The sequence below is a fragment of the Dendrobates tinctorius genome, unplaced genomic scaffold (assembly GCF_039654945.1).
Source record: "Dendrobates tinctorius isolate UK_male_01 unplaced genomic scaffold, ASM3965494v1 ptg000024l, whole genome shotgun sequence".
In the NCBI taxonomy this organism is placed as follows: Eukaryota; Metazoa; Chordata; class Amphibia; order Anura; family Dendrobatidae; genus Dendrobates; species Dendrobates tinctorius.
In genome coordinates, this window is record NW_027361692.1 from 9,277,650 (window position 1) to 9,304,122 (window position 26,473).

The 26,473-nt window shown below is 42.2% G+C and overlaps 1 protein-coding gene across 2 annotated transcripts in view; it reads right to left on the reverse strand.

Moving 5' to 3' along the window:
* KCNQ5 (potassium voltage-gated channel subfamily Q member 5) overlaps nucleotides 1-26,473 on the reverse strand; it is a 1,056,555-nt gene that overhangs the window by 269,777 nt on the left and 760,305 nt on the right. For both annotated transcript variants that reach the window (XM_073569339.1, XM_073569340.1), the window contains exons 4-5: nucleotides 16,853-17,028; nucleotides 8,487-8,612 (exon numbers count right to left, since the gene is read on the reverse strand). In XM_073569339.1, the coding sequence (XP_073425440.1) occupies nucleotides 8,487-8,612; nucleotides 16,853-17,028 (302 nt within the window). The remainder of the gene's footprint in view (nucleotides 1-8,486; nucleotides 8,613-16,852; nucleotides 17,029-26,473) is intronic.

Below are 26,473 nucleotides of genomic sequence, written 5' to 3' on the forward strand. Positions count from 1 at the left end.
TCCTCACATGTAAAGCGCCATGGAATAAATGGCGCTGCTATAATAATAATAATAATAATAAAGTGACCCCATTTTGGAAATTATAACCCTTTGGGAATTTATCTACAGATGTAGTGATGATTTTGACTCCATGGATGTTTTACAGAAACAGATAGCAGTGTATGTTGCTGAGTGAAAATTGCAAACTGCCGTTGTAGTGACCAGTACGCTGTAGTGACCAGTACATTATGCCCAGCCCGTGCTTCTGGAGACACGCACCTGTAAATTAGGCGGGCTCTCATCACTACAAAAATGCCAGACATGTGGGTGCTATATGTGGTTTAGGCACACTGGGGTTCAGAAGGGAGGGGGCATTTGGATTTGGGAGTGGAGAATATGGTGAATTTCTTTTGGCAGGTGAGGAGCTATTTCGCTTTTCCAGAGCCTTTGTGCTATCAGTAACTTGGAAACCCCCTATATTTCCATTAACAAATGACAGATCTGAGTGGAGACTTGCTTTTTTTGTGGATTGAGTGGAAGCTTTCATTGGGAACATTTTAGATAACGCTTGGGATCACAGGTATCTACTCTGACCACTTACTTTGGGGTTTCCATCTAAATCTCTGAGTGACGTGATTCGGATGAAACCCCTGATGGATCCATTCTCTATAGTGAGGCAGCAGAGTTACTCTGGACTCAGTCTGGTCTCTGTTCCACAGTTTCATTCTTTTCAGAAGTGCACAAAACTGTGGTCGACGTCACTTTTAAGCAATCCTAAATAGGACACCCCCTGGATTACAGGTGCTATGGCGTCCACAGTGCCTCAATCTGCCTCATTATAGGGAATTTTCTGCTGGGGTTCTGTCTGAATCACGTATTTCAGAAATTTACATGGAAAACCCGGTGTATGCGCTCAGCGTAGAGTGCAGGATAAATGTGCCCCGAGCCTTACAGCGATCTTTGGGAGGCGGAATGAAAAAATCAACAGCATGTGAAGAATTGATTTTATTTTTTATGCCATTCCTCATGCGGTATAAGTGATTAGGTGACTTTATTATATGGGTCGGTGCGATTACAGCAATACCAGATTTATATCGGGTTTTTATGTTTGGCTGCTGTCACACACTAAAAGATGCTTTTTGACAGCTATAATTTTTTTCATATTTCGTCCGACAGAGTAATTTGAGGGCTTGTTTTTTTGCAGGACGAGCTGATGTCTTTATTAGTACCACTTTTGGGCACATTAAATTTTTTCATCACTGTCTATTCCGATTTTTAGGAGACAAAATTAACAAAAACCAGCAATTCAGGAATTGCTTTTATTTTTACCGTTCCGCGTGTGGTAAAATTGGTAAGGCAGCTTTAGGCCGGCGTCACACTAGAGAGAAATACGGACGAGTGAGAGGCATTAAAAAAACGCATTGCACACGGACTAATGATTCTCTATGGGGTAGCTCCCATCAGCCATATTTTTCTCACGTATTTTTTACGGGCCGAGCCAATCGCACCATGCTGCGATTGTCAGCGTACTACGACCATAGTACGCCAATGCAAGTCTATGGGTGCGCAAAAAAGCGCATTACACACGGACCAGATGTGTGACTTGCGAGAAATACGCAACCGGTGTCCTTTAGAAAAGGCGGCAATTCAGTGCGCGATACAGTAAAATCATACTGACAGGTTTAATAAAGAAACGAAGGAATAGATATAGACACATAGAATACACACACACATATATATATATATATATATATATATATGCATTCTATGTGTCTATATCTATTCTTTCGTTTGTGTTTGAAAACCCATCATAGGGTTCCATTATATGTCCATTTTGCAAGCCTGCGAGAAACTCTCGGCATACGGATGCCATACGGATTACATACGGATGCTTACATGGGAAAAATACGCAGCCACAGCCTGACAACGGATGACATACGGATCACTATTTAGGGACCATTTCTGCAAATTGCGGCCGTACAATATGGTCCGTATTTTTCTACGTTGTGTGTGACGCCGCCCTTATTCTTCGGGTCAGTACGATTAAAGCAATAGCTCATTTATATAATTTTTTATACTTTGGCGCTTTTACACAATAAAAACTATTTTATAGAAAAAATAATTATTTTTGCATGTTTTAAAGTAAGCAATGCAAAATATTTTATGGCTTCACATACGTCTTGCTTTGGAGGCCCATGTATTATTCATGCTTGTATGGTGGAAGCAAAGCTGAACTTTGGGATTCTGAAAAATGCAGTAAAAAATGCAGCATTTAATCCCTTTACCCCCAAGGGTGGTTTGCACGTTCATGACCGGGCCAATTTTTACAATTCTGACCACTGTCCCTTTATGAGGTAATAACTCTGAAATGCTTCCATGGATCCCACTGATTCTGACATTGTTTTCTCATGACATATTGTACTTCATGTTAGTGGTAAAATCTAATTCATATAAATTGCGTTTAATTGTGAAAAAAATGGAAATTTGGCGAAAATTTTGAAAATTTCGCAATTTTCCAACTTTGAATTTTTATGCCCTTAAATCACAGAGATATGGCACGTAAAAAACTTAATAAGTAACATTTCACAGTTTACTTTACATCAGCACAATTTTGGAGCCAAAATTTTTTTTGGTTTATGAGGCCGGGGTCACACTAACCGACGCAAAATACGGTCAGTATTTTACATGCGTAATACGGTTGAATGGCCCCTAAACAGTGCTCCGTATGTCATCCATAATCAAGGCGTGGTCGTGTATTTTGCGCATGTCAGCATCCGTATGTAATCCGTATGGCATCCGTATTGCAAGATTTTCTCGCAGGCTTGCAAAATGGACATATAATTGAGCCCTATGACAGGGTTTCTAAACAGATATGTATTCTATGTGTCTGTATCTATTCTTTAGTATCTTTATTAAACCTGTCCGTGTGAGTTTACTGTATAGCGCACTGAATTGCCGCCTTTGCTAAAAGACACCGGGTGCGTATTTCTCGCAAGTCACATGTGTGGTCCGTGTGTAATCCGTATTTTTTGCACACCCATAGACTTGCATTGGCGTACTACGGTCGTAGTACGCTGACAATCGCAGCATGCTGCAATTGGCACGTACCGTAGAATACGGATGAGAAATATACGGCTGGTGCGAGGGACCCCATAGCGAATCATTGGTCCGTGTCTAATGCGTGCTTTTAGCGCCTCTCACTCGGCCGTATTCCTCGCCAGTGTGACCCCGGCCTAAGGGTTAAAATTTGACCAGCGATTTCTCATTTTTGCAACACCATTTTATTTTTACAGACCACATCACATTTTAAGTCACTTTGAGGGGTCTATATGAGGGGTCTATATGATAGAAAATACCCAAAAGTGACAAATTTCTAAAAACTGCACCAAGGTGCTCAAAACCACATTGAAGAAGTTTATTAACCCTTTTTTTGAATGTTTTAAAAAAATGAACATTTAACTTTTTTCACAAAAAAATTTACTTCAGGTCCAATTTTTTTTATTTTACCACGGGTAACAGGATAAATTGGACTGCAAAAGTTATTGTGCAATTTATCATGAGTACGCTAATACCTGATATGTGGGGGGAACCAGTGTTTCGGCGCATGGCAGAGATCAGAAGGGAAGGAGCACCGTTTGACTTTTTCAATGCAAAATTGGCTGGAATTCAGATCGGACGCCATGTCACGTTTGGAGAGCCCCTGCTGTGCCTAAACAGTGGAAACCCCCCACAAGTTACCCCATTTTGGAAACTAGACCCCCCAAGGAACTTATCTAGATATGTGGTGAAAACTTTGAACCCACAAGGGCTTCACAGAAGTTTATAACGTACAACCGTACAATTAAAAAAATCATATTTTTTTCCACAAAATGATCTTTTCACCCCCAATTTTTATTTTCCCTAGGGTAACAGGACACTAAAAGTTATTGTGCAATTTGTCCTGAGTACGCTGATACCCCATATGTGGGTGTAAATGACTATTTGGGCGTATGGCAGAGCTCGGAAGGGAAGCAGCGCCATTTGACTTTTATGGCTGCAATTGAGATCGGACGCCATGTGGCGTTTGGAAAGCCCCTGATGTGCCAAAACAGTGGAAACCCCCCACAAATGACACCAATTTGGAAACTAGACCCCCCAAGGAACCTATCTAAATGTGTGGTGAGAACTTTGAACCTCCCAGGGCTTCACAGAAGTTTATAACGTACAGCCGTAAAATTAAAAAATCACATTTTTTCCACAAAAACGATCTTTTCACCCCGAATTTTTATTTTCCCAAGGTTAACCGGACCCTAAAAAGTATTGTGCAATTTGTCCTGAGTACGCTGATACCCCACATGTGGGGTAAACCACTATTTGCGCATGGCAGAGCTCGGAAGGGAAGCAGCGCCATTTGACTTTTTTGGCTGGAATTGGGATTGGACGCCATGCCACGTTTGGAAAGCCCCTGATGTGCCTAAACAGTGGAAACCCCCCACAAATGACACCATTTTGGAAACTAGACCCCCCCCAAGGAATTTATCTAGATGTGTGGTGAGCACTTTGAACCTCCAAGGGCTTCACATAAGTTCATAACGCCTGGGCGTGAAAATAAAAAAAATCAGATTTTTTCCACAAACATGATCTTTTAGTCCCCAATTTTTTTATTTTCCCATGGGTAACAGGAGAAATTGGACCACAAAAGTTGTTTTCCAATTTGTCTTGAGTACGCTGATACCCCATATGTGGGAGAAAACTACTGTATGGGGACACATCGGGGCTCGGAAGGGAAGTAGTGACGTTTTGGAATGCAGACTTTGATGGAATGGTCTGCGGGTGTCATGTCGCGTTTGGAGAGTCTCTGATGAGCCTAAACTGTTGAAACTCCCCACAAGTGACCCCATTTTGGAAACTAGACCCCCCATGGAACTTATCTAGATGTGTGGTGAGCACTTTAAAACCCCAAGTGCTTCACAGAAGTTTATAACGCCCGGGCGTAAAAATAAAAAAATCATATTTTTTTTCCACAAAAATGATATTTTTGTCCCCAATTTTTTATTTTCCTAAGGGTAACAGGAGAAATTGGACCCCAAAAGTTGTTTTGCAATTTGTCCTGAGTAGGCAGATATCCCATATGTGGGAGTAAAACACCGTGTGGGCACATGGCAGAGCTTGGAAGGGGAGCAGCACCCTTTGACTTTTTCAACGCAGAATTGGCTGGAATTGAGATCAGACGCCATGTTGCACTTGGAGAGCACTTGATGTGCCCAAACAGTGGAAACCCCCCAATTCTAACTCCAACCCTAACCCCAACACACCCCTAACCCTAATCTCAGCCCTAACCCTAGCCCTAACTCTAACCCTAGCCCTAACCCTAACGGGAAAATGGAAATAAATACATTTTTTTAATTTTATTATTTTTCTCTAACTAAGGGGGTGATAAACGGGAGTTTGAATTACTATTTATGGTGGGTTTTTATGTTTGGCAGCTGTCACACACTAAAAGACGCTTTTTATTGTAAAAATAGTTTTTGCATCACCACATTTTGAGAGCTATAATTTTTCCATATTTTGACCCACCGAGTCACGTGAGGTCTTATTTTTTGCGGGACGAGTTGACGTTTTTATTGGTACCATTTTCGGGCACGTGATATTTTTGATCGCTTTTTATTCCGATTTTTGGGAGGCAGAATGAGCAAAACCCAGCATTTCAAGAATTTCTTTTGGGGGGTGCATTTACACCGTTCTGTGTGCGGTAAAATTGATAAGGTGGTTTTATTTGGGTGAGTACGATTATAGCGATACCTCATTTATGTCATTTTTTTATGTTTTGGCACTTTTATGCAATGAAAACAATTTTATATAAAAAATAATTATTTTTGCATCGCTTTATTCTGCGAGTTATAACTTTTTTATTTTTTTGCTGATGAGGCTGTATGGTGGCTCATTTTTTGCGGGACAAGATGACGTTTTCAGCGGTACCATGGTTATTTATATCTGTCATTTTGATCGCGCGTTATTGCACTTTTTGTTCGGCGGTATGATGATAGAGCATTATTTTTTGCTTTGTTTTTTATTTTTACTTTTTAAGGGGTTCACCAAGGGGTTAACTAATGGGACAGTTTTATAGGGCGGGTCGTTGCAGATGCGGCGATACCAAATATGTGTACTTTTTTTTTTTTTTTTTTTATTTCCAAAAAATGAATTTATTAGGGAATATTTTTTTTTAATTTATTTAGCGCCTTTTTATAAATTATTTTTACACTTTTTTTTAAAAATGTTATTACACTGTCCCGGGGGGACATCACTGTCATGTGTGAGATTGCTGATCTGACACATCACAGATCGATCGCTGTGACTGATCAGAGATCTGACACAGGCGCTGCACAAGGCTTCCTCATGCCTGTGCTCTGCAGGCAGTGAGGAAGCCGCCTTCCTGCAGGCCCCCAAAGTTTCCCGCTGCCATATTGGATCCGGGGACCTGCACAGAAGGAGGCCCCGGCAGCAGCACTGCAAATCGCGCTGCTTCGGGGATCTCAGGGAAGCACGGAGGGAGCCCCCTCCCTGCCGATGCCTCCCTAAATCCCTTGTACACTGCGATCGTGTTTGATCGCAGTGTGCCAGGGGTTAACGTCCATGACCGCCCCTGACACGTAGTGCCGGGTGTCAGCTGTGATAATCAGCTGACACCTGGCAACGATCGGCGCTCTGCCCGTGAGCACCGCTGATCTCTATGACATACTATCCCGTCCATGGGCATAGGGGCCCGGGTCCCGTGGATGGGATAGTACGCCAGATGTCAGGAAGGGGTTAAAGCACCAAAAAAGCACTAAACCCTTCAAATTTTTAACTGCTAAGGCTATGTTTCCACGATGAGTTTTCTGTGATTTTTTGATGTCGATGATTTTCAGCACCATTTCTGTACACATTAAGTAAAATAGGTTACCTGCATTTTTTCTAAAATACATAGCTTCAAAAGCTTAACATAAAATCATTGTGGGAACGTAGTTTGAGAGATTAGGTTTTGGCTGCAGAAGAAAATGCCGCAAACAAGCTACGTGTGAACAGAGCCTTAGGGTCCCGTCACACAGCGATCTCGCCAGCGAGATCCCTGTGCGTGATGGGGATCAGCGACCGCCCCCCCTGCCGTTTATCGCTGATCGTGCTCGAGCGGCCTGGGCCATTTTTCGATTGCTGGTCTCCCACTGCCCAGCACGCATCGCTGCGTGTGGCAGCGAAAGACCAGCAATCAGCAACGCTGGACGCTGATTCTAATGTAAACGCCGCAGCTCCTGGATACCCGACGTTTACATTAGAAACCAGCGTCCAGTGTCGCTGGTCCTGATCGCTGGGACTGTCTATGTGACAGCTCACCAGCGATCAGCCTAACGATGTCCCAGTGATCCCATCCATGTCGGATCGTTGGTGGGATTGCTGGGACATCGTTATGTGTGACGGGGGCTTTATAGCCACTCACACAGAGCCTTACAGCCACTCACACACTTAATAGTCATGATGTAATTAAGGGCCCTGGATGTCCCCTAAAATAATCTCTGTAACGCATTAACATTTGACTGTGCGGTTTGCGCACACAAAGAATAATACATTGAAGTAAAGTTTAATACAATAATCCGAAAAATGAAAAAACGTTATAAAAATGCAAATATTAGATATTTACTTGAAATACATCGCTTTGCATTCCTAAAAAAGAATAAGAAATAAACACTATATAAAGAGAAAATGATACAAAATGTATATACATCTATGGAAAGTGGCAGAGCAAAATTAGCTTTTTCTATAGCGGACCTGTCTCAATTCTGTTTCTGTTATTCCTCCATTTTTCCTCTTTGAAATAGAGGAATAAATTAGCAACTGCATGTGGACATTGCCTTTGTCAGAGGCCTAAACAATCGGTTGTCAATGTATTTACACATTTCTAGGAAGAATAACAATGGATCAGGAAGATATGGTATTCTAAAACAAAGAACTGTTATATCGCTGAGTATGCAATTAGTTTACTCAAACAGAAGTGTCAGTTCTTTAAGGTTTTAAAGGATTGTAACTTGAAGTAACTAAAAATATAAAAATATTAATATTTATTAAAAAAAAAATCATATTTTCTGTTTGTTCCAACTAAAGATCTTAACTCACCAGAGCTGGACATTGATTACAGGTATACATCTTCTAATGCACGTGTTTTATTGAGCTGTTGCAGTATACATAAAGAGCTGAAGATAAATCTTATTATAGGGGCCATTTCAATTACAGTGATGTGCTTTTTGTCCTCTTACCACATGCAAGATATGAAATATAAAATCATATAAATAATCACTCCCATTTTATACCATTTATTTTCACTTGTAATTAATTCAATAGCTGAAAAAAAACTGATGACCTGTTCATTCCTGAAGAACAAATGACTAGTCACCTCCATTCCATATAGAAATCAATGATTCATTGTTTTCAGTGAAACATGTTTAACTTTCTTCCAAGCACAATATCTCCATCCATTCAAGATTGATTTTACTTACCGTACCCCACCATAACGCATCTGCATATGTTTGAAATTGTGTGTTAGCTTCTTTCTCCACCAGATACACAAGGAACGATGAAAAGATGAGCACTAAAAATCCTATATACCACGCTGTGATGAGTTCCTGCGTGACAAATGCAATGTTTTAGAATCGTATGAAGGCTAACAAGTTATCCTAGTTTGTCAATAGTCAACTTTTAGAGAATCTGGAATAGGTGAAAAATATAACCTTTTACATTTTATTAAATATAATGTGACCTTATAAAATATGTCCACAATCTGCTGTTATATTTGGACTAGGGCTACACAGCAACCTGGGCCATTAGACATGATGACACATGGGCAAAGTTCATTGTATAGTATGCGGCCAGTGTCCTATGAAAAATAAAAGTGGCGTGTGCAGCATTTGCAACAAGGGACCTATGTTTCAAGTGTGAGTGGCGTGTGCGGCATAAGTTTTATGTGTAGTTGTTCTATGATGTATTAATCCAATGTGTGAGTGGTGCGGCACGTATTCTACTTAGGCCTCGTTCACTTTACCTCAGTATTTGTAAGCCAAAACCAGGATTTTTGGCTTACAAATACTGATGTGAAATACTGACCAAATACTGAATTTGTGAACATGGCCTTACTATTAGCAAACATGCGCCATCTGTCCGGTGAGAGTAGTTTAAGCACACAATGTGTTCCTAATGTGAGTGGTGTGTGTGTCATGTGTGTAAAGTCTAGAATGTGTGTAACTTCTGTGCAGCTTGTATGTAGTTCTCTGAACCTTTACTTGATTCCTTTCAATCTACCATTAATATACTTTAAGATACAAAAATTCCCAAATTTAAAGTTCACATGAATGCAAAGAATAATAATGGCAATAATTAAAATAATAATAATGTGGTCTATGTCTATTGTATGTATCTCATAAAGGATTCAAAATCGATTATATACATTACCGAGGATTAATCTTAAGTGAGCGGTTGTGATCCAGGTATGGAAGCAGAATGAGTAAGGCTGTGTGCCTTTGGTGAGTCTTTGTTATTGTATATTTTTGCTTGCATCAACAATGCTGCGACTTAGGCCATGTTCACACATTCAGTATTTGGTCATTATTTGTAAGGCTAGGTTCACATTACGTTAGGGGGCAATGCACTGACAGATCCGTTACTTAGCGGCACTAACGCTATGTAACGGATCCGTTAACGCCGCCATTGCCTGCAATGAATGTAGCACATCCTAACGCATGCCAAAATCAGCCTTAATAAAAATTCTGAGGTAAAAAACTCACCAAATACTGAACATGTAAACCTGGCCTTAATAAAAATCCTGAGGTAAAAAACTCACCAAATACTGAACATGTGAACGTGGCCTTAATAAAAATTCTGAGGTTAAAAACTCACCAATTACTGAACATGTGAACCTGGCCTTAATAAAAATCCTGAGGTAAAAAACTCACCAAATACTGAACATGTGAACGTGGCCTTAATAAAAATCCTGAGGTAAAAAACTCACCAAATACCGAACATGTAAACCTGGCCTTAATAAAAATCCTGAGGTAAAAAACTCACCAAATACTGAACATGTAAACGTGGCCTTAATAAAAATCCTGAGGTAAAATTCTGACCAAATACTGAGCATGTGCACATTGCCTTACAGTTCCAGCAAAGTAGGTGAGATTTACAGAAATCTCATGCCTATTGTACTTTTTTTTTTTTTTTTTTTAAATCAGCATAAACTGACCTGCGGTGGATTTTTCAAATCCCAAACATGTCAATTTCTCTTGCAGGTACGCTGAGTTTTATGTGCAAATTTCCCCTTTGACTTGTATTATAATGATGCATAAAAAAGCATGTGTTTTTCATGTGTTTCCGTAGTAGACACGCATTAAAAATGCATGTAATCCGCACATGACCGTATAAATAAAGTGTTGTCAAAGCCAAATACCATGAGGTATCAACTTAGTTAAACCCTTAAAGTCCAGAGGTAATTTTGTTTTTTGCATTTTCATAATTTTGTTCCCCTTCTTCCTAGAGCCATAACTTTTTCACTTTTTGGTCAAAATGGCCATATGAAGGCTTGTTTTTTGCGGGACGAGTTGTACTTTTGAAAGGCACCATTGGTTTTAACATATCATGTACTGGAAAATGGGGGAAAAAAATTTTAGTGCGGTGAAATTGCAAAAAAAAGTGCAATCCCACAGTTGTTTTATTTTTTTTATTTTTTTTACCATATTCACTAAAATCTAAAATTGACCTGCCATTATGATTCTCCAGGTCATTACAAGTTCATAGACACCAAACATGTCTAGGTTCTCTTTCATTTAAGTGGTGAAAAAAAATCCAAAATGTGTTAAAAAAAAAAAAATTACACCATATTCCAATACCAGTAGCGTCTCAATTTTTCATGATCCTAGGTTGGGTGAGGGCTTATTTTTTGCACACCGAGCTGCCGTTTTTATTGATACCATTTTGGTCCAGATACGATCTTTTGACCACCTGTTATTGTCAGTTTAATGCAATGTTGCAGCAACCAAAAAAACGTAACTCTTGTGTTTTTACTTTTTTTCTCATTACGTCATTTAACGATCGGACTAACTCTTTTTTTATAGTGATAGATTGGGCATTTCTGAACGCGGCGATACCAAATATGTGTATATTTGATTTTTTTATTGTTTTATATATTTTTGTTTTTTTAATATTTTTAAAAACATTTTTTAAATTTTTTGCATGCTTCAATCATCTCCATGGGAGACTAGAAGCTGCAGTTGTCCAATTGGCCCTGCTACATACAGGTGATGAACAGATCACCTGTGTGTAGCAGTAATGTTCATTTGCTATGAGCGTCGACCACCGGGCGGCGCTCATAGCAATCTGGCTATGACAATCTTAGAGGTCTGCTGAAGACCTCTGGTTGTCATGCTAACCCATCGGTGACCCGCGACTTCAGGTGCGCTTGCCGCAAGCACGAGTTACATGCCGCTGTCAGAGATTGCACTTTCACCCGCAGATGTTGTGGGCATGTCAACTGTATAAATCAGCTGTCATGTGCCTGGAAAGGTGCAGGCTCAGTGCTGGAGCCCACACCAAACAGGGTGAGTCCGACATTGGCGTACTATTATGCCCAATGTCAGAAAGGGGTTAATTGGTTCAGAAAATCTGCAACGTCAAAAACTCACAAAATACTCATCGTGGGAATGTAGCCTAAGGGTACGTGCACATGCTGCGGATTGGGGTGCGGATTTGGCAGCGCGGATTTTGTAAAATTCGCAGGTAAATCTGCAGGTCAAAGACCTGCGGTTTTACCTGCGGATTAGCCTGCGGTTTTGCCCTGCGGTTTTTCATCTCCACAATGGAGGAGATGGCAAACCGCAGCGGAATCCGGGGCTTATTCACCTGCTCCCCCCTCCCTGTCTTGCTCTACACAAGAAGAAATGTGTAGAGCAAGACAGGGAGGGGGGGAGCAGTTGAATAAGCCCCGCCCAGCAGACCGGACAGCGGCAGTTTACATACATCTGAACCAATATAAAAAAGGTATTTATGCATGAAAGGTGCGGGGTCAGGGGGAAGCAAAAGTACTAAGAGAATCCTTATGTGACACACAATTGAATGATATCATTATATGAGATCTCAAAAAAGGGGTGACAGATTCCCTTTAAATCTCAGACATGTGTGTGTTCTGCCCATTTATGAGCAGCAAGATAAATATTCATAGCATAATACCAGTTACAACCCATAGAGGTCATTAGTTACTCATTTATCCTGTTTCTGTATACATTAGTATTTCTCCTTTAAGAAGTAGTGTGTTCTGATTAGAACCGCCCCCTTAGCTCCCCGAGGAGACGATCTGCAGACATTTTTTCCCGGGCTTTCTGAATGATACACGTGTTTCTGGCTATTCCGTACAATCACTTCTCCTGTCCAGCGGATCCCGGTGAGAGTCTTAATGCAGTTACAGTGGGGCAAAAAAGTATTTAGTCAGTCAGCAATAGTGCAAGTTCCACCACTTAAAAAGATGAGAGGCGTCTGTAATTTACATCATAGGTAGACCTCAACTATGGGAGACAAACTGAGGAAAAAAAAATCCAGAAAATCACATTGTCGGTTTTTTTTTTCATTTTATTTGCATATTATGGTGGAAAATAAGTATTTGGTCAGAAACAAGCAATCAAGATTTCTGGCTCTCACAGACCTGTAACTTCTTCTTTAAGAGTCTCCTCTTTCCTCCACTCATTACCTGTAGTAATGGCACCTGTTTAAACTTGTTATCAGTATAAAAAGACACCTGTGCACACCCTCAAACAGTCTGACTCCAAACTCCACTATGGTGAAGACCAAAGAGCTGTCAAAGGACATCAGAAACAAAATTGTAGCCCTGCACCAGGCTGGGAAGACTGAATCTGCAATAGCCAACCAGCTTGGAGTGAAGAAATCAACTGTGGGAGCAATAATTAGAAAATGGAAGACATACAAGACCACTGATAATCTCCCTCGATCTGGTGCTCCACGCAAAATCCCACCCCGTGGGGTCAGAATGATCACAAGAACGGTGAGCAAAAATCCCAGAACCACGCGGGGGGACCTAGTGAATGAACTGCAGAGAGCTGGGACCAATGTAACAAGGCCTACCATAAGTAACACACTACGCCACCATGGACTCAGATCCTGCAGTGCCAGACGTGTCCCACTGCTTAAGCCTGTACATGTCCGGGCCCGTCTGAAGTTTGCTAGAGAGCATTTGGATGATCCAGAGGAGTTTTGGGAGAATGTCCTATGGTCTGATGAAACCAAACTGGAACTGTTTGGTAGAAACACAACTTGTCGTGTTTGGAGGAAAAAGAATACCGAGTTGCATCCATCAAACACCATACCTACTGTAAAGCATGGTGGTGGAAACATCATGCTTTGGGGCTGTTTCTCTGCAAAGGGGCCAGGACGACTGATCCGGGTACATGAAAGAATGAATGGGGCCATGTATCGTGAGATTTTGAGTGCAAACCTCCTTCCATCAGCAAGGGCATTGATGATGAAACGTGGCTGGGTCTTTCAACATGACAATGATCCAAAGCACACCGCCAGGGCAACGAAGGAGTGGCTTCGTAAAAAGCATTTCAAGGTCCTGGAGTGGCCTAGCCAGTCTCCAGATCTCAACCCTATAGAAAACCTTTGGAGGGAGTTGAAAGTCCGTGTTGCCAAGCGAAAAGCCAAAAACATCACTGCTCTAGAGGAGATCTGCATGGAGGAATGGGCCAACATACAAAAACAGTGTGTGGCAACCTTGTGAAGACTTACAGAAAACGTTTGACCTCTGTCATTGCCAACAAAGGATATATCACAAAGTATTGAGATGAAATTTTGTTTCTGACCAAATACTTATTTTCCACCATAATATGCAAATAAAATGAAAAAAAAACAGACAATGTGATTTTCTGGATTTTTTTTTCTCAGTTTGTCTCCCATAGTTGAGGTCTACCTATGATGTAAATTACAGACGCCTCTCATCTTTTTAAGTGGTGGAACTTGCACTATTGCTGACTGACTAAATACTTTTTTGCCTCACTGTATATGTTTGTGTTAGAATCTGTATATGGGAGCCGTTATGCAGCCACCGTGTAGTATATTGTGAAGGGAGGCATACTGTGCTCCGTATCCTCCAGTTTAGTCATAATGCTCTTTGCACTGTGTACAGATAGATGCATTTCTGTATAGAGTATAACAGTGCTGGCAGCATGAACTTTGCCCTATATAGCTATGAAAACTGCATTTCTGTAATATGCGGTTACTGTGCAGTTTCTGTAATGTCTCAGTTACTAATGTTAATTGCACCCTGTATCATGCTGTTGTTTCTGTGACGTGCCAGTACTGATACACTGTTTATTCTTTGCAGTTGTTACCTGTTATCGTTCACATAGATCAAGTTCACATTATCACCTCAATAAATATAGACTTAAGAATCCATACAGTCTGTTTACTGGGGAAGTGGACAAGGGTTAAGCTGTATGCTGAAATCCACGCAGCATCATACGTGGAGGAAGGAAGGACAGTGTGATTGGGGCCTAACTGACACACCGATACGTCCTATTTGCTACAGTAATAGCTTCTATTTTTAACAGTTCTCTGCTCTATCAAGCCATTTATGATAGCTACATTTCCTGATAGTTCAAAAAATTGGAAAAGGGGTTGTGTAAATGCAATAACCCCACTAATCAACCAGAAATACAGTGGGTACGGAAAGTAATCAGACCCCTTTAGATTTTTCACTCTTTGTTTTATTGCAGGCATTTGGTAAATTGAAAAAAGTTCATTTTTTCTCTTCAATGTACACTCTGCATCCCATCGTGACTGAAAAAAAACAGAAATGTAGAAATTTTTGCAAATTTATTAAAAAGAAAAACTTAAATATCACATTGTACTCAGACCCTTTGCTCAGACACTCATATTTAAGTCACATGGTGTCCATTTCCTTGTGATTCTCCTTGAGATGGTTCTACTCCTTCATTGGAGTCCAGCTATGTTTAATTAAACTGATAGGACTTGATTTGGAAAGCACACACCTGTCTATATAAGACCACACAGCTCACAGTGCATGTCAGACCAAATGAGAATCATGAGGTCAAAGGAACTAGCCAAGGAGTTCAGAGACAGAATTGTGGCAAGGCACAGATCTGGCCAAGGTTACAAAAGAATTTCTTCAGTACTCAAGGTTCCTAAGAGCACAGTGACCTCCATAATCCTTAAATGGAAGAAGTTTGGGAGCACCAGAAGTCTGCCTAGACCTGGCTGTCCAGCCAAACTGAGCAATCGTGGAAAAGAAGTCCAAAAAAGAGAAACAGATTCGGCACCGCTGCACCACCGTGGTCTCTTAAACAAATCTAAAGACACCCTTCACACACTATATGAACGCCACATACACCAAGGAACGGGTGCTCAATCCTGAAGAAATATAACAAAATCCAATAGCACAATGAAAGAAAAAAGAATGGCACTCACCGTTACCAAAAGTAGAAGTCTTTATTTCATGGATAAAAATGCATGGGCTCGTGAGCAATGCAAAGAGTGCGGATGACAGCTGTTTCGCGCTCCTGCGCTTCAACAGGTCCCAATGATTGATTAGGACCTGTTGAAGCGCAGGAGCGCGAAACGGCCGTCGTCCGCACTCTTTGCATTGCTCCCGAGCCCATACATTTTTATCCATGAAATAAAGACTTCTACTTTTGGTAACGGTGAGTGCCATTCTTTTTTCTTTCATTGTGATCATGGGAAAGAGCCTTGGTGAGAGAGGTAAAGAATAACCCCACGGTCACTGTGACTGAGCTCCACAGATGTAGTAGGGAGATGGGAGAAAGTTCCACAAAGTCAACTATCACTGCAGCCCTCCACCAGTTGGGCCTTTATGGCAGAGTGGCCAGACGAAAGCCTCTCCTCAGTGCCAGACATATGAAAACCTGCATAGAGTTTGCTAAAAATCACATGAATAACTCCCAGACTATGAGAAATAAGATTCTCTGGTCTGATGAGATGAAGATAGAACTTTTTGGTGATAATTCTAAGCGGCATGTGTAGAGAAAACCAGGCACTGCTCATCACCTGCCCAATACAATCCTAACAGTGAAACATTGTGGTGGCAGCTTTGTGCTATGGGGGTGTTTTTAAGCTGCAGGGACAGGACGACTGGTTGCCTTTGAAGGAAACATGAATGCGGCCAAGTACAGATATCCTGGATGGAAACCTCTTCCAGAGTGCTTTCGACCTCAGACTTGGCCGAAGGTTCACCTTCCAACCAGACAATGACCCTAAGCACACAACTAAGATAACAAAGGAGTGGCTTCAGAACAACTCTGTGACCTTTCTTGACTGGCCCAGCCCGAGCCTTGACCTAAACCCAATTGAGCATCTCTAGAGAGACCTGAAAATGGCTGTCCACCAACATTCATCATCCAACCTGACGGAACTGGAGAGGATTTGCAAGGAAGAATGGCAGAGGATCCCCAAATCCAGGTGTGAAAAACTTGTTGCATCATTCCCAAGAAGAGTCATGGCTGTACTAACCCAAAGGGTGCATCTACTCAATACTGAGCAAAGGGTCTGAATACTTATGACCATGTGATATTTCAGTTTTTGTAATAAATTTGCAGAAATTTCTACATTTCTGTTTTTTTCCAGTCAAGATGGGGTGCAGAGTGTACATTAATGGGGAAAAAAATTATCTTTTTTGCATTTACCAAATGGCTGCAATGAAACAAAGAGTGAAAAATGTAAAGGGATCTGAATACTTTCCGTATCCAATGTACATGTTCAGTAGATTAAGTACAAACAGTAACAGAAATTCCCACTTTATCTTTAGATTTATGTGAAATGCGCAAATGATAGTGATTACCTTGCTGTGTGCATAAACAACAGAACCTAGTAGCTTCCAAGTTCCCCCTCTCCGATCCATTCGCACCATACGTAAGATCTGTAGAAATCGAAGACTTCGAAGTGCTGATGTAGCAAAAATATTTCCCTGAGATCCAGCAGACACAACTGCTACAGAAGCAATAAGGACGATGATATCTAGAAAATAATCAATTCAATATAAATATGGGTTAGTTTGCTTATTTACACAGAAATCTAAAGTACTGTATGAATACTGGCAAACTCCAACAAGATGGGTCTGGTGTGACTTGGCTTTCATATCAGAGTAGAAACACAAGAATACTATTATTTAGGGTTGTGTTTGTTTCTCAACCCTATAGATGCATTATGTGGCCTCTGGGAACCAGTCACCAAAAGAGTCTACTTTCAGATTTTATAGAAGTCAACACAATCATTCCTCTTCCTGCTCATAATTGGCACATAAGGGCCACACATAATGAGTACAGTTGCATTTTATTAATGATGCCCTTATCGTAATTAAACTTTTATTCAACTCTCTGGTCATGTCTATATTCTGGAACATATATTCTTAGAACTCTACATCCTGCTGTTTCAATATCATTCCTCATGAAAGGCTATGAGTAAATGTATGTGGGTGTTACCAGTTGGAGATGTGTCCTTACACAATCAATCACTGCTGATAGTGTCAGATATATCCTATTGGTAGGAAGAATGCTAACAAAGTTGTCAACATTTTCAGGGAAATATCGGTCTGTTCACATGATTCTTTGCTATCCACTTCATTCTTATTATTTAAATCAGTCTGATAAATGAGGCTTCCATAAAAAATATACATGACGTTTTTGTACGAGCCTATGGCTACAGCTTACTATAAGCTAGGTATGAAATCTTGGTCAAAGTTATCTGAGCACACAAATCTACAAGGATGTGCAAACATTTACATCGGCCCGTTTCTTTTTTGCAATTTTTAGAATGTAAAAATAAATATAGATATATATATCTCGTATATATATTTTTTCTTAAAATACAAAGGAAATGTGTCATCTTTAACTTTAGCCTTTTTAGAGATCATTTCATCTTCAACTTGCTTAACTGTTCACAATAACAGTAATTTTGACCAGAGGTGCCCAAACTTTTCCATGCCACTGCATATATTTGTCTCATGTTTTTACTTCATTTTTTTCGTCCCCTTACAGCCAGCATTTACTCGGTATGGAGTGGTTTCTGCTCTTGAGCCCACTATATATATGCACAAAAATGTAAACCACAGATCATTGAGGAGTTAACATATATGTCCAAGGTTTTAATATGGAAATCCTCTTCACAGAAACATTGGATGGGCAGAGCTGAGCATGTGAACAAAGCGTGAAACAAGTGTTACAGATGAACATCACATATTTCTAAGAAAAGATGTTTCAGAATTATTATATGGGAAATACAACTCTTTGCTAAATCCAACTTGTCAGGGTTTAGTATAGACTTTTGTCAAGCAATAATCTAAAAAAACCAATAGGACAAAATGCATTTATTGCAATAACGTACCACATATTTCACAATGTGTATTATGATCACATTGGTTAACATTGTATTAATTTCAAATGGTCGCTCACTGAACACACAATCACAATCCTCATTGATATTTAGCTAAGCTTCCCTGCAGCTCTCTTTTAATAGGTTATGGTCAGGATTCAACAGGCATAGATTTGCTATCATGCTGGAGGCAGCTTTGGCAGCAACAGCAATGATTTAGCAATATCAGAATATTACAGCAAGAGAGAGAAAGAATTTATTGCTTTGCTGTGACATAACACATAAATAATAAATGGGAGTTCCTTTATTTTTCACTCCTGATTGCCCTCCCCCGAATCATATGTAGGGGGGGGGTCACATGGGAAACCAGACACTATTTTAACTTAGATTCATATCCCCTTTATCTTGATTTGGTTTATAAAAGGTTAATTTTCACTTTAAGCTGTGGGGTCACTCACGAGCTGTTGCTAGCCAGTTTTTCTTGTTTAAGGCTGGTTTCACATTTGCGTTTTTTAGCGCTCGAAAAAAACGCATATGTGCGCATGCGTTTTTTCCCCTATATTTAACATGGGTGCGCATACCTGCGCGCTTGTAAGCGCATGTATGCGATTTTCATGCGCTGCGTTTTTTTGGGGTGTGCGTTTGTATTTTCCAGACGCAGCATGTTGCATTTTTTGGCCCTGCAAAAAAGCGCATGCGCACATATGCGCACGTTTTGCGCTAAAAATGGCCATTATAGCCTATGGATGCGCATATGTGCGCACTGGCATGCTCATGTATGCGTTTTTTTGCATATGCGTATTTTTTTTTAACCATGGAATTTAGGGGTTTGGGTTAGAGTTAGGGTTAGTTAAGGGGGTTTAGGGTTAGGGTTAGGGTCAGGGTCAGGGTTAGGGTTGGGGTTTGGGTTAGGGTTAAGTATGGTTTGGTTAAGGGTTAGGGTCAGGGTTAGGGTCAGGATTAGGGTTAAGTATGGTTTGGTTAAGGGTTAGGGTCAGGGTTAGGGTTAGGGTTAGGGTCAGGGTTAGGGTTAGGGTTAGGGTTAGGGTCAGGGTTAGGGTTAAGTATGGTTTTGTTAAGGGTTAGGGTCAGGGTTAGGGTCAGGATTAGGGTTAAGTATGGTTTGGTTAAGGGTTAGGGTCAGGGTTAGGGTTAGGGTTAGGGTTAGGGTCAGGGTTAGGGTTAAGTATGGTTTTGTTAAGGGTTAGGGTCAGGGTTAGGGTCAGGATTAGGGTTAAGTATGGTTTGGTTAAGGGTTAGGGTCAGGGTTAGGGTTAGGGTTAGGGTCAGGGTTAGGGTTAGGGTTAGGGTCAGGGTTAGGGTTAAGTATGGTTTTGTTAAGGGTTAGGGTCAGGGTTAGGGTTAGGGTCAGGGTTAGGGTTAGGGTTAGGGTTAGGGTTAGGGTCAGGGTTAGGGTTAGGGTTAGTTAGGGTTTAGGGTTTGGGTTAGGGTTAAGTATGATTTGGTTAAGGGTTAGGGTCAGGGTTAGGGTTAGGGTTAGGGTCAGGGTTAGGGTTAGGGTTAGGGTCAGGGTTAGGGTTAGGGTCAGGGTTAGGGTTAGTAAAGTCATGGTTTGGGTTAGTGTGAGGGGCCACCTAATGTTGGAAAAAAACGCAAACGCGGTAAAAACGCACTAAAAACGCATACAAACGCATAAAAACGCTGCGTTTTTTTCATGCATGCTCATAAAAATGCTTAAAAAAACGCAGCAGTTGTATGCTTTTGTATGCGTTTTTTCAATGCGTTTTTTTGCGGGAAAAACGCGCTGCAAAAAAAAGCAAGTGTGAAACTAGCCTTATTGGCGCCTTTTTCCTCCCTTCTGATTGGAGGATTGGAGGTTGTTGACAAAAATTTTCACTATAAATAAAGAGGTTTTGTCAGTTATCCTCACTCTGTGAGGTAAAAAGAAATTTACATCATCGTACCAGTCATGGAGAGCCGTTTACAGAAATTGATTCAACGGGCTGGTGAAGAAGACAGAGCAGAATGGATGCAGAGCTGTCTAGCATTAGATCCTGCCCTGGCAAAGGGTGAATTTTCTGCTCCTGCTCCTGTCTTGATGCCACTGGATCTGCAGTGAAGCCTTACCTCAGCCGAATCTTCTGGCCATTCTGGGTCCAGGAGGAAGTGTCACCCGAAGATCCCCTACTCTCCGCCCTCAGCGTCTGATTTACCCGGAAACCGGAGGAAGTCCGTGAGAAGACGCCAGCTGCCCAGGTGTTGCACAGTATATTGCGGGACTCCCGATGACGTCATGGGCCAACACCTCCTCCAGTTGATCGACATGCTGTTGCAGCTGCGACCCGCCACAGCAGTAAAAGCGCTGCGGGGACAGCGGCTCCTACTCCCGGCTGCAGCTCCAGCGCATGGTGTACAGATGCGCTTGCTGCCCCTGCTTCTTCACAAGCCTGGAGGTCCTCTGGGTCGGAAGAAGACATTCCTGCCAGTCAAGTTCCTCTGCTGCTCCGTTTGCCCCATCCAGTGGGCTTGAGCGAGAGCTCATCTCAAGGTCAGGACACAGCGATCTCTGGACAGGGTGAGAACTTCAATGTGCCCCTGTCAGTATCCCAGAATTACCTAAAATCCCTAACCAGTTCTGTGGTGTCTGAAGCGTTGGTGTCTATTAATAGATCCAACCCCATTAATATGGCTAGTCAGACACATACTGTTAACCCCTTACATTCAGGTGTTCCTCAGTCTCTTTTGAAGGAGGCCATCATTTGTGAACTCTCACCATTAGGGTTCCATTTACCCGCCTCTGTCAAAGAGATAATTTGTAATGGGAAATATATTGATTTATTCTCTCTCCTTCCTTCTCATAAGGACCAACATCTGAAAGTTGACAAGCGGGATGATAGGGTTTAGGGTGATGAAAAGAAGCCTTCAGTAATTAAATCTTTTAACAATTGGCTGCAGGCCTTTTTAATTTTTGCCGCTGTCCTTGAGGAGAAAAGTCCTAATTTATGTTGTGGTTTATTCCAACACATCGACATTGTACTGGAGGCTTATAGGAACTTTGGAGGCTTAGCTTGGTTAAATTATGACGAAGCGCTTGGTCAGAAATTAGCAGTTCATTCTAATGTCTCATGGGGGGTTAAAGATGTAGGTTTGTGGTTGAAAATTATGCTCCTGCAGAGGCATTTTTCGGTTAAACAAACTACATCTTCTCCAACTAAGAGAGGCTACTACTTCAACTTTAACGAATCTTCTTGCAAATGGATGTATAACTGTCGCTTCAGACATGAATGCTCATTTTGTGGTGGGTCTCACCCGCTAATCAAATGTTTTAAGAAGGCGAATATGATTTCTCAGCAAACATCTGGCAAAGATATTTTTCTTAAGAGCCCCGACTCCAGTGATTTGGGAAAAAATACTGCCGTGGCTAAGCATATACCCAGACACAGCGAGTAAAGATCTACTTTTATCAGGTTTTCCTGTCGGATTTCACATCCCCCATTTCAAAGGTACCAGTTGCTCTATAATTAATAATTTACCATCTGTTCGTGCCCTCCCTGAAGTAGTTGAAGCTAAAATATCTAAAGAAATTGAATTCGGTAGGGTTGCAGGTCCTTTCGATCACCCTCCTTTTTCCAATTTTTGCATTTCTCCTCTTGGTGTTGTCCCCAAAAAAGAGCCCGGTTCTTTTAGACTTATTCATCACCTTTCTTATCCCCATGGCTCATCACTAAACGATGAAGTTGACAAATCTTTGGTCTCTGTTCATTACACGTCTTTTGACAATGCTCTGGATCTTTTGAGATTATATGGGAAAGATTCCTTTCTTTCAAAATCAGACATCCAATCAGCTTTTCGCTTACTGCCTGTTAACCCTTCCAGCTTAAATTCATTAGGTTTTTTCTTTAACGATAAATTTTTCTTTGACAAATGTCTTCCCATGGGTTTTTCCCTCCCATGTTTTTATTTTGAGTCATTTTCATCTTTTTTTACAATGGGTAGTCCAATCTAAATTTCCTTCGGGAGGCGTTCTACACTATCTGGATGATTTCCTTTTTATAGGTCCTCCTAACTCTGATACATATCAGGGTCTTCTTAATACATTTACTGATGTTTGTCGTGATTTTGGTATTCCCATAACTTTAGATAAGACGGTTTCTCCCACCAAGTTTCTAGAATTCCTAAGTATTACTATTGATTCTTCAGCTATGGAGTGCAGGTTACCTTTGGATAAAATCTCAAAACTTCAAAATTCCATGGTTATGGTCCTCAAAAAAGAGAAAATTACTTTGAAAGAGCTTCAATCTCTGTTAGGGTTATTAAATTTTGCCCTGAGAGTGTTACCAATGGTGAGGGGTTTTTCTCGTAGATTGTATGACGCTACAAAAGGGTTAAAATCTCCTTTCTCTCATTTAAGGGTTACTTCTGACTTGAAAGATGACATTAAGATTTGGTTAGAATTTCTTTCTAAGTATAACGGTAGATCTTTTTTCCAGTCTCCTTTTCATTCAGCTGATTCTGTCCCCCTTCTTTTTCACGCAGATAAACATTTGGGCTTTAGCGCCATCTGCTTTTCGCATTGGGTATTTCAGTCTTGGCCTGATAACTGGATTTCGCACAGGCTAACTGACGACAAATTATTTTTGGACCTGTTTTCTCTGCTTTCTTGCATCATTTTATGGGGGCACCTTTTAAAAAATAGAAGATTATTAATTGTTTCAGATTGTCAAGGGTTTTTATTGGCGGTTAATACCCTTTCTTCCAAAAATAGGCTTTGTGCAGTTTGCAGAGCAGTGGGTAAACAGCAATGCCAGCCTGTTAGGAAGCCTTAGAAGGCAGCCCAACAACCAACACCACTGATACACCACTATATAGCCTCCCCTTGCACTGCACACACAGTGACTGGTGTGTTGTGCAGGCCAAATTGCTAGCAGCAGAAGCAGTTTTTTTTTCTTCTCAGGAATGACATCCCCTGAAGAAGAAGTGGCTTTTCACTTTGAAACGCGTTGGGAATAAAGAGTTAAAAAGATTCTCATGTGGTGACTTCATCCTGGTCTCAGCAGCGCGCAGTAAGCCCAAATTTTTATCCAAAAGGAACCATACACGGTGACACAGAGGAAGGTGCACATGACATAGAAGAGGAGGTGATGGATGACCCAGTTGTTGACCCAGATTGGCATCCATTGGGGGAAGAGGGTGCTGCTTCCAATAGCTCAGATGAGGAGCATCCACAGCAGACATCGACATCGCAACAGCTGTTATCTGGCAGGCCCGGAGCACTCCAAAGACAGGTTCCAAACATCAAAAGAGTTGCTGGACAGCTTGTCCAGAGGGTCAAAAGATCACAGCGTGCTAGGCCGCAAAATGTCTGCCAAAGTAGGAAGAGTGCAGTGTGGCACTTTTTTGAACAAAATCCTCATGATCAGGCCAAGGTTATCTGTAAGAAGTGCGCAAAGACCTTTAGCCGAGGGAAAAATCTAAAAAATTTGAATACCAGTTGCATGCTTAGACATTTAACCAGCATGCACTTGCAAGCGTGGACACAACACCAAACCTCAAGTGCCACATGTGCAACTGATCACAACGAAGGTAGTCAGCAACGCTACATTGTTTCCCCCACTGTAAGCCCACCGGTTAGCACAGCAGCAAATGTTGAGGTGTCGTTGCAAGACCACAGCAGTCAGGGAATCCCACTGTTATATCAACGAAAGACTGATTCTAGGCCATCAGAAAGAACACCAACTCCATCACCATCATCAACCCTCTCTCAGTCCACCCTGTCCACCGCTACTTCCACCATATGCAGCTCTCAAGTCCAGCTCACCCTCCCAGACACTATGAGTAGGTCAAGAAAGTACTCAGTCTCTCATCCGCGTACACTGGGTTTGAACGCCCACATTGCCAAACTAATCTCGTTTGAGATGATGCCCTTTCGGTTGGTGGAAAGCACAGCTTTCCGCGAACTCATGGCCTATGCAGTACCACGCTATGACCTACCCAGTCGCCACTTCTTCTCTCGCAAAACCATCCCAGCCCTCCACCATCATGTGAAAGACCGCATTGTCCATGCACTCAAGCAGTCAGTGAGCGGAAAGGTGCACCTCACAACTGATGCATGGTCCAGTCGGCATGGCCAGGGCCGTTACGTGTCCATCACTGCGCACTGGGTTAATGTGGTGGATGCAGGGTCCACAGGGGACAGCGGTGGTGGGACAGTGCTGCCTAGCCCATGGTATAGGAAACAGTTGGCTGTAGGCGCTCGACCCTCCTCCTCCTCCTCCTCCTCCTCCTCCAGAAGCAAAAGCTCGTCCACAGAGCGCAGTCGTACGAGCACTCCATCTGCAGCTGCCACTGTTGCACACGATGTGTCCCCCTATCGAGCAGCTAGTGGAAAGCGTCAGCAGGCTGTGTTGCAGATGATGTGTTTGGGCGACAGACACACCGCCGAGGTGCTGGCCGAGTACTTGAAGCGACAAACTGAGTCATGGCTGGGCAGTGTACATCTTGAGGCAGGCAAGGTAGTTAGTGATAACGGCCGTAATTTTGTGGCAGCCATAGCCCTTTCAAAACTCAGCCACATACCTTGCTTGGCTCACACCTTGAACCTGGTGGTGCAGTGCTTCCTCAAAAATTATCCGGAGTTAACAGCCCTGCTCCAGAAGGTGCGAAGACTGTGCGCGCACATCCGCCGGTCGCCTGTACACTTCGTTCATATGCAGAAGCTGCAGCGATTGCTCCACCTTCCCAACCACCGCCTCATTATCGACATTGCAACAAGGTGGAACTCCACCCTGCACATGGTGGAGCGGCTGTGCGAGCAGAGGCAGGCCATAATGCATTTGTGGGAGGATACACGGCCAAACACTTTGAGAGCAGACATGGAGTTGACAGGTGTGCAGTGGTCGAAGCTGAAAGACCTTTGTAAAGTCCTTCAGTGTTTTGAGGAATGCACACGGCTGGTAAGCGCAGACGACGCCATCCTAAGCATGAGCATCCCACTTATGCGTCTGCTCATGCAAACTTTGACGCACCTTAAGGAGCAGGCGTCTGCAGCCAATGTTGATGAGGAGGTAGAGGAGGAGGGAATCCTTGATGACATTCAGCCATTGTCTGCTCAGGGACCTCTCCTGGACGAGGTGGAGGAAGAAGAGGAGGAGGAGGATGATGATGGGGATGATTACTTAGGGGAGGAGGATGCATCTCGTGGGGCAAGTGAAAATGTCGGCGTGGCAAGGTCTGGTACAGGGTTTGTGCGTGACTGGAGGGATGTGGATTTGCCAGAAAGTGCTCCTCCACCCAGCACTCGCAGTGCATCATTGACACCGGGAACATTGGCCCACATGTCAGATTATGCCTTGCGGATCCTAAAAAGGGACCCCCGCATTGCCAAAATGATGAACGATGACGACTACTGGTTGGCCAGCATCCTGGATCCACGCTATAAAGGCAAATTACAAAACATCATGCCACAGGAGAACCTTGACCTAATATTGGCTAATAAACAAGCAACTCTGGTAAATCGGTTGCTTGAGGCATTCCCAGCACACAGCAGTGGTGATGGTTCTCACACGAGCCGTACGGGCCGGGGGCAGCTTGGCAGAGGTGTTCGTGGTGCACACAGCAGAAGTGGCGTTGGAGACAGGGGTTTCATGACAATGTTGTGGACTGATTTTTTAAATACCACTCACACAACTGGTAATACAGCATCGATGGAAAGTGACAGGAGACAGCAGTTGTCAACTATGGTTACAAACTACTTTTCCTCCCATATCGATGTTCTCCCACACAGGTCATTCCCCTTTGACTATTGGGCCGCTAAACTGGACACCTGGCCTGAATTGGCCCAATATGCCTTACAGGAGCTCGCTTGCCCAGCTGCAAGTGTGCTATCGGAAAGAGTCTTCAGTGCAGCTGGATCAATCCTGACAGAAAAAAGGACCCGTCTGTCAACCCAAAATGTGGATGATCTAACCTTCATTAAAATGAACCACGCATGGGTTTCCAAGGATTTTGTCCCACCTTCCCCTGATGACACATAGGGTGACAGAAAAATGGCTTGCTTTGGTCCACCTCTTCCTGGTACTTCACCTATTTCGCCTTTTGCATCAGCTGAATGTCCAACATCAACATATGCCAC